Below are 20,189 nucleotides of genomic sequence, written 5' to 3' on the forward strand. Positions count from 1 at the left end.
GCTGACCACATGGCTGGCAAGAGACCAAATGATTCCCCAAAAGACAGGTCTACGGCCTTCACACAGACAGGCCGTTGGAAGGCACTGATAAGCCAGGTCTGAAGCAGTGCCAGGTTTTGCCCTGGAGCAGGCAGAGAAGCTGGCATTACTGCTTATCCACCTTCCTCTGCGTGGAGTCCAGCATTACAGGTCCAAGGAGGACAGGGACCAGCATCTTTTTGAACCTGTCTGCTACCTTCTCAATTATTATAAGAACCAAGTTCTATAAACCAGCTGAATTTCCAGCCCCTAATTAATTGTCCCTTATCATTACGCCTAAGAGCAGAAAATATTGCAGCTGGTACTGCAGAGATTAAAACTGAACTGCCTATCAGCAGGGAAGGGACTGACTTCATCTAACCTCAGCCGCCTTGAAGCTGCATGTCTAGCGTAAGCCATTTGCCTGGGCTCCCCCTCCAGTCAATGGAGTGACTCCAGAGTGTGATTCACAACCCGCTAAGAATAGTGCCTGAGGTAGGTGGGCTGAATCACCCTGGGGAATTGCCTGGTGCGCTCTGTGAAGACAGCTTTGCCAGATGGCTTTGATGACAAGCCTTTCTTTTAGGTGCTTAAAATTAGATGAGATGAATCCCACCTCGAAACGTTCAACCTCACTGCTTTCCAAAAAGAGGGATGAGCTGCAAACTGCATGGGTATGCAAACAGCCACTCTTTTTAAGTGGCAGCCTTTACCCAACAGGTTATCAACCATGCATGGATTTCACAGGGAAGGTGGAAGGGCCCAGGAGCCCCAGCATGGTGCAGTCTACGTCCTTGGCCAGCAGCTGTGGTGAGAGGTACGAGGCTGTTCCCTTCGCTGCTGCCACCTCGTATGGCATGGCTGGCTCCAGTTCTGACAGCTGCTGGATTTGCATTCCTCTCGTATTTCCACTTCATGCCCTTTCAAGTCTCTTGTCCAGTTCAGCGTCGTAACATACAAGCTGCTAAGTGTTGCTCTACCCACATTTTAGATAGGTAAAGCTCATGCCTCGTTGCCTTTAGTGCAGTGACAGGCCTGAGGGCACACGGACACCAGCATCACGTTGTGATGAAGCACTGCCACGGGTGCTGGACAGGCAGGGGTGATGGAGCACCCTGTCACACAAACCAGCTACATGATTCCCCACAGAAGGGGCACCAAACGTTGACTCTTGGTGCGTCTGTTCCACCTAACACCCCATGGACAAATCTGCTGAAGTACTTTGGGTAATTCCAACATAGAAAAATCTGGCAACCTTCACAGAATGTTTCTTTTACACCAAGAACAAGATCTGTGGAAAAATAAAGTAAACCATGTAGGAAATAAACATTTATAGAGGAAAAAATGCTCTCAGGTATGAATTAATTATCTTTCTTCTCAGGCTACAGTCTGCTAATGAGTTAGGAATACCAGACACACGACAGTGAACCCATGATACGAATTAACTATATTCTTGTCCCGTTTTGTCAACATTGTTTGTTCAAAGATCTGAGGATGGCAAGTTTTAGATCCTTTTGTGTGCTACCTGTTAAATTTTTCGTCTGTCAATATTTGCACATGCTTAAATGATGGGCCTAAACTCCTCCTCTTTTAGTATGCAAAGGCAATTTTTTTGTTGGGGGAAAGAACGGCATGACAAGAGGACTCCTTGCACTGCTGTCCTGGCAGGAAACACAGCCTGCCGCAGCCATGGATAAAGCCTGCTTTTTCAAAGAATCGTCAGGACATTTCTGGTTATCTGATTGCTGTTCAGAGGTCAAAGTGCTGGTACTTGCAAAGATTATCCAGAGTTTGAATAGTGGCTGATCAATCGATATCTGTTTACCCAGAAGGTCCCTACACAGTTTCTATTTTTGGTAGTCTATGTATTTGAGGACACAGGTCCTCAAAGGGATTAAAAAAAGGAGAGACACCAGAACCACGTCCTCAGCAGCGCTTCCAAAGTTCATGCCTTCTGTTGTATGAGAGGCAACAGAAAAGGCCGAGAGCCTTTTGCACAGCCCACGGCTGAGGGGGAGCGTGTCTGACCCCGCTCCCCCACGTGCTGTCCCGCAGGGAAGCCAGAACTGCTTATTTTTAGCAGCCAAAGACACTAGCAGGATGCCATTTCTTCAGTTTCCACCCTCTAAATGGGAGCCCCCATGAGGTGTCGGGTCCCTGGGGTAAATGCTAGGTGTGTCCTAAACATAATCATCTCAGACGGGTCCCTCTGCGAACAAGCTGGGCTCTTCCCCATGTCGTAAGGGAGGGCTGCCTCTGCGGGAAGCCACTGTGGGCAGTGAGAGGCAGCCCAGGGCCTCAGCAGGGCTGTGCCGCAGGGCTGTCCTCACGCCCACCATTGTGTGCCCAGTTACTCCTGCCTGCAGCTGTGGGAGTGCCAGCATCTGCCCCCGCAGAGGGGTCCACAGGCACCCGTCCCAGCCCTGCCTGCCCTCCTGCCTGGCCCATTCGCCTTGCAGGGACCCTGGCCTGCCAAAGCCCACCTTGCCCACCATCCCGCCGACCAGTGCTGGTGTGAAGTTCACAGGGAGCCCGGTCGGCTGGCTGAGGGAAGCTCAGGGGACGACATGCCACGTATCACTTCAGCGAGGCCAGGGGAAGGTAACAGTGAGCGGTTCTAAAATCTCCTCTTCTCTTTTTGGCTTCCCACCTCAGACAAAGGGATTTGTGTGAAGTTAACTCGCACACAACTTCACACCAGTCAAGCGGTTTGGCGAGAACCCCCCTGCCTTCCCGCACCCCCCCAACGAGCATTCCCAAGCCTTTAAAAATATCACACCCACTTGTAGCAGCACAAAGACAGATTTAAGCAGTTTTTCATATTCCCTATGAAAAATGACCACCAAGGCTCACCAAGAAAGCAGAGAGGGAAAATGGGGGTGTGTTTGTCCGCAGACAGCAAAAATAGAATGACATTTTTGCAAACTATTTTTCCAGTCTGCCAAGAGTGATTTCTATACAACAGATCATACAGGCAAGAAATCTGTTTGTCCATAGATTTCTGCAGATTATGATCAGCCAGTCTTCATTTCTCTCAGTCGCTGGTAATGGACAATGTGCGATTCATGACCTAGCTAACCTTCCTTTTAGATGTTGAGCTCCGTGGCTGCAGAAGACTTTGTGTTGTCCAACATCGGTGCAGGGAGCAGGAACGAGATAAACTCAGCAACTGTTTAAAAGAATCAGTCTACTGATTCACCCCATGCATCAGCACAGGCTTGGGGCAGACCTGCTGGAGAGCGTCCTGGTAGACGACAGGTTGACCATGAGCCAGCGGTGTGTCCTGGCTGCCAAGAAAGCCAATGGGATCCTAGGATGTATTAGGAGGAGTGCGGCCATCAGGTCGAGGGAGGTTCTCCTTCCCCTCTACACTGCCCTAGTGAGGCCCCATCTGGAGTACTCTGTCCAGTTCTGGGCTCCCCAGTTCAAGAAAGACGAGGAGCTACTGGAGAGAGTCCAGCGGAGGGCTACAAGGATGGTGAGGGGACTGGAGCATCTCTCCTACGAGGAAGGGCTGAGGGAGTTGGGCTTGTTCAGCCTGAAGAAGAGAAGGCTGAGAGGGGACCTAATAAATGCTTACAAATATCTGAAGGGTGGGTGTCAGGAGGATGGGGCCAAGCTCTTTTCAGTGGTGCCCAGTGACAGGACAAGGGGCAATGGGCACAAACTGAAGCAGAGGAAGTTCCGTCTGAACATGAGGAAGAACTTCTTCCCTCTGAGGGTGACAGAGCCCTGGAACAGGCTGCCCAGGGAGGTTGTGGAGTCTCCTTCTCTGGAGATATTCAAGACCCGCCTGGACAAGGTCCTGTGCAGCCTGCTGTAGGTGACCCTGCTTCGGCAGCGGGCTTGGACTAGATGACCCACAGAGGTCCCTTCCAACCCCTACCATTCTATGATTCTACTAACTGAGAAAAACTGCAACAGGTCCACTCATCAGCAACCTAGCCCCACTTTGTATTAGTTGGACTGAGAATATGATAACAGACTTTAATCTAAATTTCTTCTAAGAACCTCTAAGGGCCAGTGACAATGTTGTAATTACTAAAAATTATTTCAAGCCTGTGCTACCTGAGTACTTCAGTCAGGGTGTATTACGTGACTCCTTTGAGCAAAATGTGGAGAGATTTTGGAATGGAAACCTTGGACAGAATGAGAATAGGAATCTCTGCTTCCAGTGTGGCTAGCTGACTTCCCCAGAGGCTGTCTCCTGGGGCAAGATATAAACGGGCTTGAAGAAGTCAGATACCACATACCAACAACAAGGGGACGAAAACAACGCTCAGAATCTGTCTTGCCCAAACCCCCTCTCACTTCTTCTGTCTTCTTCATCCTTATGTTGGTCTTCACAATTAGATGCAGCAAAGAAGCTGGTTAATGACTTCTAACTACAAAGGCTGACAGGCTGGCTTCATGGAAATCAGGGACAAAACTCACACTGATTTCAGAAGAACCAGAACTTTATCTGCAGTGTAAAAGACAGATCATAGATCATGAAAATTTTACTGCTCTTGCAAGAGTACGAGATCAGTGGATTTGTCATTTTGGCACTGTCTGACATGAGACTATTTTGGAGCTGCTCAACTACTCATCCAGTTTAATACTTCGGATGACTGTGTGTCAGATGAAGTTATTCGCTCTCTAGTTCCCCCTAATAATATGAGCATTGGGGTCTCATTTTCAAAGTAGGCCACATACAGACAAGAATAGTCAGCTGGCAAATAGATACCTCAGTCCTTACTGAAGCCTCAACAACTGAAATGCAGTTTCAAAACAATCTTTATTCTGCTTGAAGACTTATTACAATTTTTAAAGCAACTTAAAAACAAAACACAGCTCCATCAACTCTACAGCTTGAACAAAATTTCAAGGAGGCATGTTCTTGTTGTTGCCTTGTAAAGGCAATTTACAACCCACTTTACCCTCCACCTCCTCAAAGACCATTTGAAAACAAAGTAATCTTAATGTTTTAAAGACATTTAACAGAACAGAGCTTTATTTTTAAAAACAAGAATAAAAACAAAATAGCAGCATCTTGGGCAGCTAATGCAATCTCATTAGGACAAGTGCAATGTAACATCATTAACTCCCACAGTCCAGTTTAGTCTTTCAACTGAAGTAAATACAACATAATTCTACATAAAATGTTGCATTTTGGAACCTTGTCCGACGGGAGGCATTGTGCTTTGAGCTGCCCATTTCTAAAGTGACCCTGAAAAAAAATAATATCAGGATTCACTTTCCGAACTTAATACCATGCATAGCAAAAGCACTGTGTGAAAATCGGCAGAAGTTTTCCCCATTAGAAGCATCTGAATGTTTTCCCAAGCATTATTGTTTCATTGCCAATTACAAGACAAAGCCATTTCTTCACTACAGAACAGTTGACACCAAATAGAAAATTTGAAGACTTGGTTTTACAGATTGCTTGACGAGATTTCTTAGATAACTGAACCATACAGACAAGCCTTTTTTTTTTTTTTTTTAAGAAAATATCCAACAACATAGAAACTCAGTTTTCTAACTGTATTTGGAAACATGCTGCACCCACAAAGGTCTAGTGTGCATGTGTGTGTGTTTTTAAACAAAGCTAATGATATCACTTACTGAAACAAGCAAAATGATCATGTTTGGTGAAAATGCACCTATACTGGGATCTATTAATACATAAACAGAGCAGGTGTGCACATATATGCAAGATACACATCCCCAAACCTCCAAATTCAAATTTCAACTTAAGGAAATCAGAAACTCTTAATTTTGCTTGTGGCTTTTGGCTCTCTGTCTTATGTCTCATACTTTCAAAGGCCTTATGAAAGTGCTGCTGCACTGCAGCTTAACTCAGGGATTTAAAATAAAATAAAAAATCCCCCAAAGCAAAAAACCCTAACAAAACAAATCCCACCCTTGAATGATATTAGATGGAAAAACTACATGTCAATAAGAAATACAGAAAAGCACCGTGTTTCTTCAGTTACATCCACGTGCTTTTCTTCTGTATATATTAGTCTGTTTGAGACCAAATCAAAACTGGAGTGAACAATATGGTACATTAAGGACAAACAACTCTGCAGTGAATAGGGCCTTTGGCAGGACTTAGCTCTGTGCGTTAAGGAAGGAGAGAAATGCAGAGGTCACACAATACGCAAGTACCAAAGGAAACCCACTCATGCCAATCTGAGGGCGTAAGTGATCCTCACAAATTGCACAGACCCTGTGTAGGCACAACTTCCCCTTAGGAAGCCCTAAGCACTCATCCTTACAATATAGTGCTTATTTCTCACTGTTGCTTGTGCAAGAAAAGCAAGTGCCAAATTTGCACACACACTATTTGTTTTCTCTGCTACAACCACAGATGAAGAGAAGTTGTACAGTACAACAGGAACAAATGATATCCCATAATGGGCTGGGCATGCTACGGATATGGCCCACTGACACAGCAGAAGTTTTCTTAATATGAGGAAAATTAGATCCAAATGCCTTAACTACGATAAAATTTCTTGACAAATGCTATGTGAAATATCAATTCAGATTACATATATTTTGCTTACAGAGAAAAAAATACAATTTTACTCTTAAAATATTTAACATTCAAAAATTAATATATGTCCAAAGAATATCTTGGATTGCTACAAGTGTTAAATTGTTGTATATTGAACTAATTTGTAACTTCAAGCCCAGTAGTATAACTGGCATGCTAGAGTAATTGTTGGTGCTTTTCATAGTAAAAAACACTTCTTAGTAAACCAAATTTACATGGTCCTACAGGCCCAAAAAGAGTGTGGAATGAGGAAGGGAAGGGATGAAGACTAAAATTCTATTCAGAAAAAACATTCAGAATAATCTTGTAAGTGGTGACTATCCTGGTTGAATCTTGTTTCCTGATACAAATTCTGCTAAGAAAATACATCTGTAGGAAAGCAAAGACAACCCACCAAAAAAAAAGAGCACAAAATCAAAACAAAATCAAAAGCCTTACAGTCTCAGAAATGAAGGAATAATGTAAAAATTAAAAGATAATATATAAAAACTACTGGTGACTGGCAAATTTCTTCTTATTATTTCCAATAGCTTAAGAAGCACTGCATACTTTGAATTGAAACACATCTATCTCTAAAACAGAGCTATTATGAGAGAACTTCATGGGTCTTAGTCTTTTGACTGTGTGCAACTCCCTTTAATATTAATGGTCTTGCCTTTGCATCGTGGGGGAAGAAAAAATTCTTATGTTCACTTAGTTAAAACTTTTCCAAGATTTCTCTGAACTTCATTACTCTATCAATTATTTGAAATGTGTGAATTTTGTAAGTGGTCAGGACAATAAATAACCATTGCAAACCACCCACAGTGACTTGTCCCAGAATTCCAAGTAAGTTTAGTCTAGCGGGATTCATGTATTTGTTTCCTTTAACTAAACCAAAATTCTGTAAGTCTTTGGTGCCTGAAATCATAGAATTCTTCACTTTGATACTGCCTCAGCCTACAAACTTATGAAAAAAAATCTAAAATGTTAAATGTAATAGCCTAATAATTTTCAAAACAAGGCATTTCCCAGTCTTAATTAGCTCTATGTTGTGTCCAAACGTTCTCAGTAAAGGTGGGAGCTTTTTTTCACAATACTAATACAAAAAACAAACCTAGGCAACAAATTAGAGAAACTTCCTTCATATGAAATGAAAATACCTTTACATGCTGACAAAAATTCTGCCACAGTAAGTCAAGAAGTAATATATTCACTATAAAGTGTGGATTCATTCTGAAATCCAAACTATCTATCCCCATAGCCAAATCTCCTATTTTTTCTGCTATCACTATCAGAGAACGATACACAATTTTTCGTCTTCCAAATACAAAGACGATCATGATAGAAGTTCAAAATGCTTCAAGAAGCAAACATAGCGTAGTACCGTATTCTAAAGATATCTCTGAAACAATATTGTTGGACTCAGTGATATTTTGTAATGTTCATACATTTTTTATTGAATAAAGCAGCTTTGAAGCTTATCAGGCACTGCCCAAAAAAATATTTAGTCAAAAAAATTTACGAACTTTTAAAACTTTGAGCTAGTAGCTCAATATTCTATACAAAGAAAAATGTAAAATATTTCATAGTTTTAATTATGAAGCCAACTCTTGCTGGCTTCCTGTACATTAAAAAAAAAAAAACAAAAACAACAAAATGAATAACAAAAAATAATCATCAGCAAAAATATTCTCAGGCAAAAGAAAGAAAGAAAAAAGAAGACAAGGAAACAAGAAAGAAAAACAAGCTTAACCTGCAGATACGCTTGAGAGAAGACTACAGCCTAAAGAAAATACAGTATTGCATAGCACAGTCTAAGAATCTGGCTTTCAGCAAACAGAAAAGGGAAAAGAGAAGCAGTTTGGTATTGATAATTTCCATCAATGATAGTTAGTCATCCAGTACTATGTACATTATTATATACTGTATGCCATTGAAAGTCCTGTTTTCTTCAGTCTTAAATATATTCTTAAAACAGGATTTTTAAATGTCTAAACAAAACACTTCCTGGCACTTTGCTATTACAATTACGCTGAACAACATCCTGTCACTGAAGTCCTTTTAAAGTGTTCCTCAGAAATGAAAGTGCCATTCTGCTACATATCATTCACTAGAAACCAAAAAATCCACAATGCTGTATGTCTGAATCCACTGAGTGCAGAAACACCAAATCCAAGCCAGGTCGTGACCACAAAATTCCAATAACCGAATGACAAAGACCTCTTACACCTTGAGTCTGGAGAATCCAATGTTCTAGCTGGTAAAGCTTCAGAAGTGGTCGTAAACAAGCACCATGGTTAAAGGCCTCTATGTCCCTGCAGGGAGATCAGGTTAGGATTTCTCTTGTGTTTTTCTTTTCTTGATTAAAAAAAAAAAGCACTTCAGATTAGAAACATATGTTCACAGCTTAATACTGTGATCTCTCCCACCGCAGTTGTGAAGGAAAGCTCTAGTCCCATTTGAAGACAGATAGCTTTGATACTGCAGCTCAAATTTTTGAGTAAGGCTGAAAGGAGCCTTCTCTCTCCAGAGGCCTCAATGTTGTCAGATCTTTTCTTTAGGAAAAAAACAAACAACCCAGAGTATGAAGATCTTCATCGCCTCTGCTGTGCATATACTGGGTAGGCTAGTGTGACATTAAGAGAGTCATTGTGCTGCACGAGTGACGTGTGTTGATAATGTAGCACCAGTTCTTTGAGTGAGTTGTACAAGTTATATGGCTCTGCAAATCCATATCCAGTAGGTGTTTTGTTTATCACACAGTGCTTTACTTCTCCATCCACCCTAAAGAGGAAAAAATGCAGACAGTTTTTAGTTTGTCAGTACAGTAAAGTCAAGCTAGAAAACAAGGTATTGGCAACAAATCTTCAGATGCTAGTTACTACACATAATTCCTGTCCTCTGTGGTGGGATAATGGTAAAAGCCTAGGTTTAACTCAAATTCCCAGATGTTTTGTTAGCTTAGGGAGGGAGGAGATAAGTGGGACTTAGCAGCTGCACATAAAAGAGTGCATCCATGCTTTGGCTTTCCTTCCTCTGTGCGAGGCTCATCTATGGGAGCGGCACAGGTCTGAGCTGTGTAGGAAATGGAGCAGCAATAAGGATGGCCTCAGGACTTGCTGGTCTGCTTCTAAGACCAAAGGTCCAATGGGATCTATGCATATGCAAGTGACTATCTGCCCCTGGCTCAAGGGAGGTGCCTCAAATGTGGGTTACATTATTTACAAATTAGGGTACATACACAACAGAGCAGGCATAGCAGCCTTGTTTGCTGCTCTCTCGAACAAGGAATGTTCCATCTCGTTTTCCCCGCAGCAGGTTTTCAGCTTGGCTCCTATTGATATTTCCCACATTCCACGTTCTCTCATCATGATGGGGCAAGTCCTCATCATCTTCTACCATAGAGTATTGGCTATTGAAATAGGACAAAATGTGTTTGTGAAACATGTAGGAGAGCAAAATCCATGAATTAAGTAGACCCCATTTCATATTAATTGAGAAAATATAAGTCAGTGGTTAGTGGGGTGCCTGCCTGGTAAAACTAGGGATGTAAACCATGTAATACTGCACTGTTTAAACCACTGAATAAAAACAAAATGTAAGTTTGTAATTTTAAAACACTCATGTAAATCCGAAGAAGGATATAAAAGGATGCTGTGCTATCTTTCAGAATCTGCTGTGAGCAGTTCATTACTTCTACTGTTGCTCACTGTTTTGGTAAACAGCAAGCCCACAAAATCAACACCCTATGAGTCAGCTTCATTTCCAACGATGAGAACACTTGGTCATCAGTGAAAAATCACGTAATGTATCAACTACAGCTGCTGCTTGGGAAAGCAATAAGCTGTTGTACAGGTAGGTAGATTAATTACTTACATGTGAGATGGTTTTGTGGAAAGGGTGCAACAGTACCGTGCTCTCTCTTTATAACCAGATTATGAGTAGAGCATGTAATACAGAGCCTTCTCTACCAAACCAGCCACCAACTATAAAGCTGATTCAGAGTTATAGGGAACTCTCTGAGCTAAAGCCCACCATGAAAGAAGATGTCTCTGATGCAGCTGTGTGGGCACCACTGTCATATTTTGGAGTTCCAGAGCTCCTCACTCCCCCAGCCACCTGCACTGGTGGGCCCTGCCTCTCCTGCTCACCTGGCAATCAGTCTGTTTGGCTAATGTATTTAATCTCTCTGTAATAGGTTTTTAATCAGTTTTCCCTGGTCTAAGAAAACATGACTTCTCATTCATCCACAGTTCTGTCTTCCTGAAGATTCTCAAAGTAGTCTACAGAAATCAGTAATCTCACACATAACACAATTTTTCAGAAAGAAGTAGGGTTCTTTTGCTTCAGGTGACACTCTCTCTAGGTCCCTTATACTATTGCACTCCTTTATCCTCCACGATTTTCAAATACGTTCAGCAGTGGCTCTATTTTCAACCAGCACCTAGAGAAAGCGATTCCTACTTTTCCTGCTGCTCATTACACTGACCTTTCCTGCATTGCAGCTTTTATTCTAAAGTCATATTCTGAAAGTTTACTCTTTCAGCAGAAACCTGAGCACTTACCAGACTCACTGGCAAGGAGAATCACAGAGTGACAGAAAAGGAAGATTTTCTTTAAACAGTTTCACTTACTATTTTGATGCTACACTAAAACCATGGCCTGCCATTGTTCTTTGTTCACCATTTAAGTGATGGGAGTACTACTGGAACTGGGTCCCTACATATTCTCCACCGTATCATCTTTGACCTGTGCTAAGACTGGGTGAACGACATGGCTTTAAAATGAGTATGCCATTATTATCCCCTGCTTCTACCAGCGCAGCCACAGCAGAGATGATTTCCAGGATAACAGTGGGAGACTCAATAAACCAAGCCAAATTAAAACAGATGTGGACAAAGCTAGAATGTAAATCCACAAAACAGCCACTGCTGCTTTTGCTATACGTTCAGCCAGGCAGTGTAAAGGTCATGCACAGGAAACTACACAGGCAGAAAATGTTTGATATTACTATTATTCAGACAACTTGGTTTTTCTGTTTGTTCATTGTTCATTCTTACTACACTTTTGATATTATTTTGTGGCTTGCTTTTGTTTAAATTGGGTCTACATTCACACCACCCAGGTGCCTTTTGCTTTTTTCCCAGGAATGAAGTGAAATATACCCATTAGCCAAGCCCCTGTCAGAATCTATAGTAAACTGAATTGCCGAAATGAGAGAACACCATCCTGCCATTTCCCAGAAAAATTAATCAGACCACAAAACCACAGAAGGACCACTCCTCAGTATATACAATTTTGTCATCTTCAGTAGCAATGTGATATACTGATGTGGGTACCACTACGCTAGATAGCACCATAGTACCAACACCTGAAATTAGGAAAAGGCTTGCCCATGCCTAGGAGACATTCTGAACAACTTATCCACCCATATGGCACCTCTGTAAGATACTACCACCTTATGATCTTTATTTTGCTGGTAAGAATAAAGACACAGGTTAAATTCCAGTGCTTTGCTATAGTAACTTGATTATACACTTCCCTGAATAATGGAGAGTAGGGGGTGAGAGACAGAGTCCTTTGTAATACTTGTATGGTGAAGGCTGCCATGTGCTAACAGTGTGCATTGTTACTGGAGACGTATGATTTAGATTTCCTCTGTGTGGTTCAGGAATTAAATATGCTTTTTCTCACTTATGCGTAAGATGATTTGAAACACCAGCAATGTTTAAATCTTTTAATACTCACTCTTCTGTATTTTCATTTCCAAGCCATTCATTTAGCTTCTTTTGCCGAACACCTTTTTGAGTCAGCCACCTGGACGATAATTGCAAATAAAATTAATTGTTAGTCACAGAAGTTGGATACCAATTAAAAAAAACCTCTAAAAAAAAGAAGTTTTGTTAATTCATAATGATACTTACATCAAGTACTGATCTCTTGTCTTCCTCAGCTGTATGAGGTCTGGCTTAATGCTGTTCATACGCTTGTCTATCTCTCTGTATTCAGCTGCTTGCTTCTTTAAATCCTCTTCTAATCTACGCCTGCTGTCCACAATTTCACTTATTCGAGACTTCAGTTTTTCATAGTTGTGCATAATTCTGAATGGAATAATATGGTAGGTTACAGTCTGATGATGTCTTATTCATAACTTTATAATCTGCTACTTAGCAATGCAGACCCTCAAGAGAACAGATTTGTTTCTCCAGACGTAGCTATATATTTTGCGAGTTCACATCTATGCCATTTGAGGGTTGCTTTGCTTACAACTGAACAACTTTGAACTTGCCATCTTGCTTTAGTTTTAAGCAGATCTATACTTCGCATTGTTTCTTTCTTCAAAATCATACAATTTGAAATGCAAATAAAATACTGACCTTTGTATTTCTTTTTCATTTCCTTCCCGTTTAAATTTTTCAATGTATTCTTTACTGTATCTTTCTTGTGTCTGACACTGCTCTTCAAATATTTTTATTGTTTCGTTAAATGCTTCAATAGCTGTTCTTTTCATTTGAATTTCCTGAAAATAAAACAATTGTTATTACAGTTGTTATCAGACATAGGGGATGATTCATTGGCTTTTATCACAGAAACACTTCAGTATATTGTAACAGAAGACTTCAGTACCCCTTTACCAGAACACACTCTGTCTGCAGAGCCTTAAAACACAGAGAGAACAGGCCTGTGCAAAAGGCTAACATGATGAGGCTTTCCATGATGAAGTTTTCCAACAAAGAAAAACTGTTAGACAAAGAGCCAGCTACAATCTTTGTTCTGTACAAATAAATTTTATTTGTGATGATTAGAGTCTTATGGCAATGCATTTTGCCCTTTGTATCAACTAATGTCCTTAGGGACTTTCTGAAATAAAAGTGTAAGACATTGGCCTGGACAGGTCTCAAGAGGTCACCTAGTCCATCCTCCTACCCCTGCATATCTAGTTGATAGCAAACTCTTTTAAATCAGTAGTTCAAGTTTCCTGCACTTCTGCACCTTTCTTCAACTACTTTCAGGTGTATTTCCTGCACAATTTAAGAAGCAGTCTCAAGTCCAGGTCTGTAAAAAAGTACTAACTCACTGCCACTTCAAGACTTGGCTAATAATTGATTCAAATGAAAGAAAGATAGGGGCAGCTTTTCATTCCTGCCCTGTATCTACATACACCATCTCTTTGCCTTGCATAGATGAAACCAGACTTTTCAAAAACTAACAATAAAATACAATGCTTCCGTGCAAATATATCTTGAAAACTGTAACTCAGCTTGACGAGGTCAGTATGCAGACGTGTTGGTAAATCAAGACAGTTCTGTGTTTGCTTTGGATGTAGGTGTCAGACTTGGGCACAGGGAGGGTTAGGTTACAGGTGGTGACTGTTAAAACACGAGTAAGCTACTCTACTACACTCAGCAAGCAGCTCAGACATGTTTCCTCTTTTGGGCAATGGTAGTGGTGGCGGAAGGGAGGGGGAGAAGGACAGAAGAAGATGGCAGTATGAATTTATAGTAATCTTCTGCTAAATCTACAGAAGTCTTCCACTCTCTCTTGTTTCAAATCTAGCTCACCTGAGATGTTCTCGTGTAGTCTTCATAAAGTCTGTCATATTCTCGGCTTTTCTCTTGGAACTGGGTATTATATTCATGTAATTTCTTTCCCACTGCTTCAATGCTATCCTCTTTTACAACTTGATCCTGGAATGATGAGCAGAAGGAAAGATACTCCATAAAGAGACAAACTATATCGCACCGATTTTCAGGATAAAACTGCTTAAAAATGCCTAGACAGTTACATGGTAAATATGACTCCTCTTTCATCAATATGGACTTATAACACACTATATGCATAATATGCAAATGAGAAATTAATGACAAAAAGCAATTTTGCATTGCTAGTGTTCAGCTGTAGACCGAAAATGATATATTTCATCATTAATGAGTGGGATATTTATTAACATAAGCTTATTTCTTAATAATTTATCTGCAGTATTTAAAGTTTTCATAGCTGATTTTAAACAAAAACATCCATTTTTATACCCACTTTGTTTTTTCAAATATTAACAGAGCTGAAGCTCTTCATGATAAATGACTCCCCGCTCTGCACCAACTTCTCTGTATTCAAGTGAAACACAAAGAAAAGAGACCAAATTACCTGCTGGTACTTAGATACCGGATACAGTAATTTTACATCCAGTTTAGGATTATATTGGGCTAGAGACTCATTCCGGTAGTGGTTTATTAGCTCGACCACAGAGTTGAAAGTTAACGGGTCAGAAAAGCCGTATTTTCCATCTCGATGAAATATTTTGATCAATTTGTTATTTCCTCCTTTCCTGCAAATCAAATTTGTTGAAAAGTTAGGCATACTTTAAGTACTATTTCCTAAAGAACACTGTATTTTAACTGCAGTATTGCATTTTACTGTCAAGTATTACACACCTAGTGTAACTAATCTTACCGTAGCGTAAGTGTGTAGTCCCCATGCATTTTGGTTGAAGCATCTCGTACCAAAAATGTACCATCAGCAGTGTCTCGAAGCTTCTCATTTACTTCTTCTCTAAAGTGAAAGCAAAAGTAACCAATCACTTCAGCTACTTCTCACTCATTTATCCTCTCACTGTGCTCTAAATTCTTGTGTTTTAAAATAAGTGGTTTTTATAAGCCTTCTTGATCACCATAATAATAAATACAGTTATTCAATAGCTTATTTAACATTGCTGGAGAACAACTGTGATATAAAAATGGTATGTCCTATGTCCTTTCACTGCTGGCGTTAAATTATATTAATGCAAAGGTCCTTCTGCTTGTTCATACAAGCCTGCACAATTGGGAGCAGCCAGTGCCAGTCTTATGTACCTATATATAGTACAGTTAAAAATGTTGCTAATACATGGCACTTGTTAGTCTGGCTTGTTAACTATTGTGCCTACAGCTGAGGTTCTGCATGAAAGACAAGCAGAAAACACTTATTTCTTGGTGTTGTCTTCTCATGCTAGCATTTCATATAGCTGTCTCAAAGCAATAGAACAATCATTTTCCATACTACCTTCTAACTGACTGCCAGTAACTTTTTAGTCATGTTTGGAATAGAATCAACTATAATATGTTTGTGTTGGAAAATATCCTAAAAATGGCTCTTAGAACTGTAATTTTTCTATACTTAAGCATAATACATACACACAGAATAGCATAGCAAGAACATAAAGCCAAACATGAGAAATACATGTCTTGAGCTGACTTACCTCGAGATATCTCCCCAGTACCATTCAGCATCTTGTAATGACATGTTGTTATTCATGCCGTTGTTAGTTACACTACTAGGTTTTGGTGGCTTAGGAGGCAGTGCTGCAGAAATGGGAAAAAAAAAAGTTGATTATAACTCACTGAAAACCTGACAAAATATTTCTTGAGATCACAGATTATTACATGAATGAGAAAAAAAAGCATAGTTACAAAACAGTTTTCCATCACTAACAGTCTTTAGAAGACATTAGAGGAATTTAGGTATTTTACTGAAAACACTACAGTTCAACCAGATGTACTGTTTCAAAAAAGTATGTTAGTCTTGCAATAAAATATTTTAAGCCAAATATAATATCATACTCATCTCCTCCCCCTGTGAAGAAAGCATATGAGAAAAAAATATTCTGAAGTTTGCTTTTACCTTCTTCCACTATCTCCAGGTAAATATACATAATGAAACATATAAGATTTCTTTTTTCCCCCATGTAATGATCTTAGAGGTCTGTTGCTGCTTCCTCACCTAGAATCTGAGTAATAAAAGATGCAAACCCACAGCAATACTGTATATTTTAAGAAGAAGAAATGTTTTTTGGCGATCCTCAGCATTCCGTGTGATGATTTGCCAAAAAAACACTTCAAGTAACCCATCTGTGACCCAAATATCCCTTGTGTTAATCTGAGTATTCTACAGAATAAATTGCGTTCCAAATGCCAGGACTGATTAAAAACCACATCCCCCTTTTCACAATGTCAAAGCTGCATACGTATACCAGTGGGTGCCAGAGAAGATACTGCAGCACTCCTGACTTACTAGCAAGGGGGACTACCTTGGAATCAGGATTAAAAATCAACCCAGCTCTTTCAGTTCTCCACTAAGTACATCATTCCTTATCAGCATCCCTGCCCTGTGTATTATGACCGGCTACAAAAGATAATGTTTCTAAAGTTGCAATGAATATCAAGATAGCACAGTATTTTCATACAATACGAAATAATGATGCAATATCGGGTATCCAGTTAATATTGCTAGATTTTAAAATCTATTTTTCATCAAACGATCCAAAACAATGATTTGTAATCATCGTTTCAGGAAATAAAAGTGTTATTACAGCATCTCTTTTTAGTCAAAGCATGGAATAGAGACAGTACAAAAAATAATAAAAGGAATACATTTTTTTTTTACGATATAATAGCAGAACTAGAACTACATCTGACAGAAACAGAAACAGGTCAGTTCAGTAAAAACTCAGTTAAGTAAGCAGACAGGTATTTCTACAAGTTATGATTCTGATTACTATAACCATGCACTAAACGACAATTTAATTCTAATTTATCAAAAAAAGGAAAACCTATTTGTATCAATGCCAAAGTAAAGAAATCCTACATATCCAGTAAGAATTTTTCAGCAGCTATTGTAAAAAACAAAATGAATTAAGTCCTCCATAATAAGACTGCAGTTTTACCTGGTGGATCCATTTCTATGTAAAACATCAAGTCTGTGCCACAATTTATATCTGTCTTAGGATATTCCATATCCAGTTCTTCCATATTCCAAACAGTATTGTACATTTGTATGAGTTTCACTGAGTAAGCTCAGATACAAGAAAAGAGTCAGGCTCTCTTTGTAATGGTGTCTTGGAATTCATTTTAAAACCTATAAGGGGCTGCACTGTAACCTATTACATCATAATCCTCAGCCAATCATGTCAAAATAATGTCACCAGACCACTCCTGTTTCATCATTTTGTTCTACATTAATCTTAAAACAATTTCAGTTTCAGAAAGAATCTACATTTAGCAGAACTGCAATATAAACCTGGTATTACAAACAAAAGGAGTGAGTGGGCTCTTCTCGCCTGCCTTCCCAGCTCATTTTCCTGTCTTTGCAGCATGGTACAGTCCAATCCTGGCAGGATGACAAAAGGCTGATATGCTGCAGCACGTAGCTCTTACACACAGGCGCACACAACACATGCACACACACACACAGGGCAGCTCCCTTTAGAAGTAGGTCGGTAGAATGTCAGCCGCATTCTCCTGCTTGGATGCCTGAAGTTTACCGTGCAAAAAGGTGTAAAAGGCTTCTGGACCTACTGCACATATTACAGATGCAGAAGGGAAAAGAGTGTGACTCTGTGTGTGTATCCATTACATACCCTTTTTGCACATATGCACACACAGAGGCATATATATCCCCACATAATGAAATATGGATTATGTTTTTGAACTGTGCTGATTTCTCTTCATGCACACACAGGTCTGATATACTTGATAGTATTTTTATATAAATAAGTGCTTACTGCAGAGATATCTTCCCCCCTTTATCATTATGTAATAAAATCCAATTCCTATTGATCTAGATTAACTCATTTTGAAATCCAAAAGCCAAGTACTGTAATCTTACATTCAGCAGACTTGCCTAAACCATGGAAGAAAGTTAAAACCGAGCAAGATCTTGAAACGTGATTTTGCTGAACATAAAAATCCAGTCTGTCAGGATACAACAAGATTTAGACTGCCTTTTCACACTGTTTCTCTACCCTGTTCTCACCGAGATATCTATCAAGTCAACTGTTCTTAAAAGCAAGAGTCCCTTGTCAGTGTCTCCTTCCTCATTTGGCTTTATGTCATCAGTATCCTCCTACCATTTAGAAATATTCCTTCTTAATTCCCCCCCATCACTGACTGTAACTCTCTCAGACCTCTTGAAAGAAACATGCACAGAATAGACTATTAATTCCAGAGCAGAATGCTATGTAAAGCAATGCGAATGCATTATACTCACTATAATCTATGGGGGCAGAAAACCAGATACGAAAAATAACCACAACAAAGAGTAGCTGTAGCAACTATCTGTGCCTATATCACAAGAAATCCAACTGCGGCTGAAATGTGCTCTATCTCACAAATACTCATTAAAAAAATGAATGCAATTTATATCCTTCCCAAATATTTCACACTTATCTAACCCCTCTCTGTGCCCCTCAGCAGCTTGCCCCTTTTAGACAAGCATTAACATACAAGAATGTCCGCAGTACCAACAGCAACAAAAAAATGCATGCTAGTTTGCTTTATACCTTATTAGCAAGCTTAAATTTATTCTGAAGTAGACTCTCCCCTCCCTGTTTAGGTAGACATGCTCCAAAGATTCCTTCCATTTCCAAAACGAAATAGGATACGTAAAATCATCCCAGACACAAGTCCAAACACTGAACTTGGAGGTTTAGCCCACCTGCTACCCAAGCAGTTGAGTTGCCAAAGTAATTATTTAAGTTAGGTTATAAAGATTTCCTACAAAGACTACATTGCTGCACTTAGGTCTCATGTGGGATCAGTAAGATTTTTTACACTATTTAATAAAGTCTTCCAACAAAAATTACTTCTCCAGGGTTTCACTGGTGGCCAAATTCTGGACTGCCCACAATTGTACAACCAGGTTAGTGCTCAGCTCAGATTAGCCTAGCTTGCAGGCAAGAAAAGACAGGAGGCAGACAGGCGATTCCCCCATTCCCTGTATAACCTGGAGAGGTACTGAGGTAATTGACTTCCATTCACGTATCTTAAGACCATGAAAGCTCTACGTGGTAATCAGTTATATTAAAATACTTCCACAAGGTGACGAAGAAAACACATACAGAAATTCAAAATCACTTACTTTGTAAATTATGCATCGTAAATGCTCACCCTTGTAATACAGCCTGAAAATGCAATCCAGTAACCTAAAAAATTTGTTGATTTCCTCATACAAAAATCTTGCTCAAAAATTCCCCCCAAAACTCCTTTTACTAGGAAGCTTCTCTGAAGCTACAAAGAAAAAAAAAAAACAAACACCAAAAACGGAGATTGCTCTGCTTTGCAACCAATGTTCCATAAAAAATCCCTAAAAAGCTGTAACATGCAGTGAGAAAATCCAAGCCTTTTCTCTCTTCTTAACTGCTTAAAGCTCTGTGCTGTGCAGAAGGTATCCACTTACTCTAGTTCATCATTAAAAAGTGAACCTGACTTTAGTACTGTTAAAAAAAAAAAGAAAGAAACCGCCACCCTCGGTAGCTTGCACGCCTCTCTCAGATAAAGATCTCAGTTTCATGATTAACTTGGGCAGGTTCAAATATTTGCTGAGCCAGGGATTTCAGGTGGGGGAGGGGGAGCCAGATTCAAAGTAAAAGTTGTCATCAGCTAACAAGTGGCCAATGCAGGGCTAACTTTCTCATTTTAGCTAAGTAAATGAGAAGACCATTGTAAGAGGCCTTAAAATAGTCCCTGTCACTGGCTGCTGTGTGCAGTACTAAAGCTGAAGCAACACCATGAACAGCCAAATACAGGAAGTGGCTAACTTACTGCAGAAAAACACCAGAACCAAAATCTTCCTTGAAAAGAATTGCATCTCTCAAAGCAGCCCTGTGCAAGCAAAATAG

General features: G+C 40.0%; 1 protein-coding gene across 7 annotated transcripts in view; it reads right to left on the minus strand.

Moving 5' to 3' along the window:
* Nucleotides 1-4,776: 4,776 nt before the first annotated feature.
* Nucleotides 4,777-20,189, minus strand: part of PIK3R1 (phosphoinositide-3-kinase regulatory subunit 1) — a 64,906-nt gene continuing 49,493 nt past the window's right edge. For 5 of the 7 annotated variants that reach the window (XM_075446831.1, XM_075446828.1, XM_075446830.1 and 2 more), the window contains 9 exons: nucleotides 15,774-15,876; nucleotides 14,990-15,088; nucleotides 14,684-14,864; nucleotides 14,101-14,226; nucleotides 12,916-13,058; nucleotides 12,463-12,639; nucleotides 12,287-12,355; nucleotides 9,780-9,950; nucleotides 4,777-9,322 (listed from right to left, as the gene is read on the minus strand). In XM_075446831.1, the coding sequence (XP_075302946.1) occupies nucleotides 9,133-9,322; nucleotides 9,780-9,950; nucleotides 12,287-12,355; nucleotides 12,463-12,639; nucleotides 12,916-13,058; nucleotides 14,101-14,226; nucleotides 14,684-14,864; nucleotides 14,990-15,088; nucleotides 15,774-15,876 (1,259 nt within the window). In that variant the 3' untranslated portion in view covers nucleotides 4,777-9,132. Of the gene's footprint in view, nucleotides 9,323-9,779; nucleotides 9,951-12,286; nucleotides 12,356-12,462; nucleotides 12,640-12,915; nucleotides 13,059-14,100; nucleotides 14,227-14,683; nucleotides 14,865-14,989; nucleotides 15,089-15,773; nucleotides 15,877-17,237; nucleotides 17,510-19,429; nucleotides 19,849-20,189 lie in introns of those variants that run through there. The other 2 variants (XM_009936173.2, XM_009936165.2) reach the window with 2 other exon arrangements.

Source organism: Opisthocomus hoazin, chromosome Z, assembly GCF_030867145.1.
Source record: "Opisthocomus hoazin isolate bOpiHoa1 chromosome Z, bOpiHoa1.hap1, whole genome shotgun sequence".
NCBI classification, from domain to species: Eukaryota; Metazoa; Chordata; class Aves; order Opisthocomiformes; family Opisthocomidae; genus Opisthocomus; species Opisthocomus hoazin.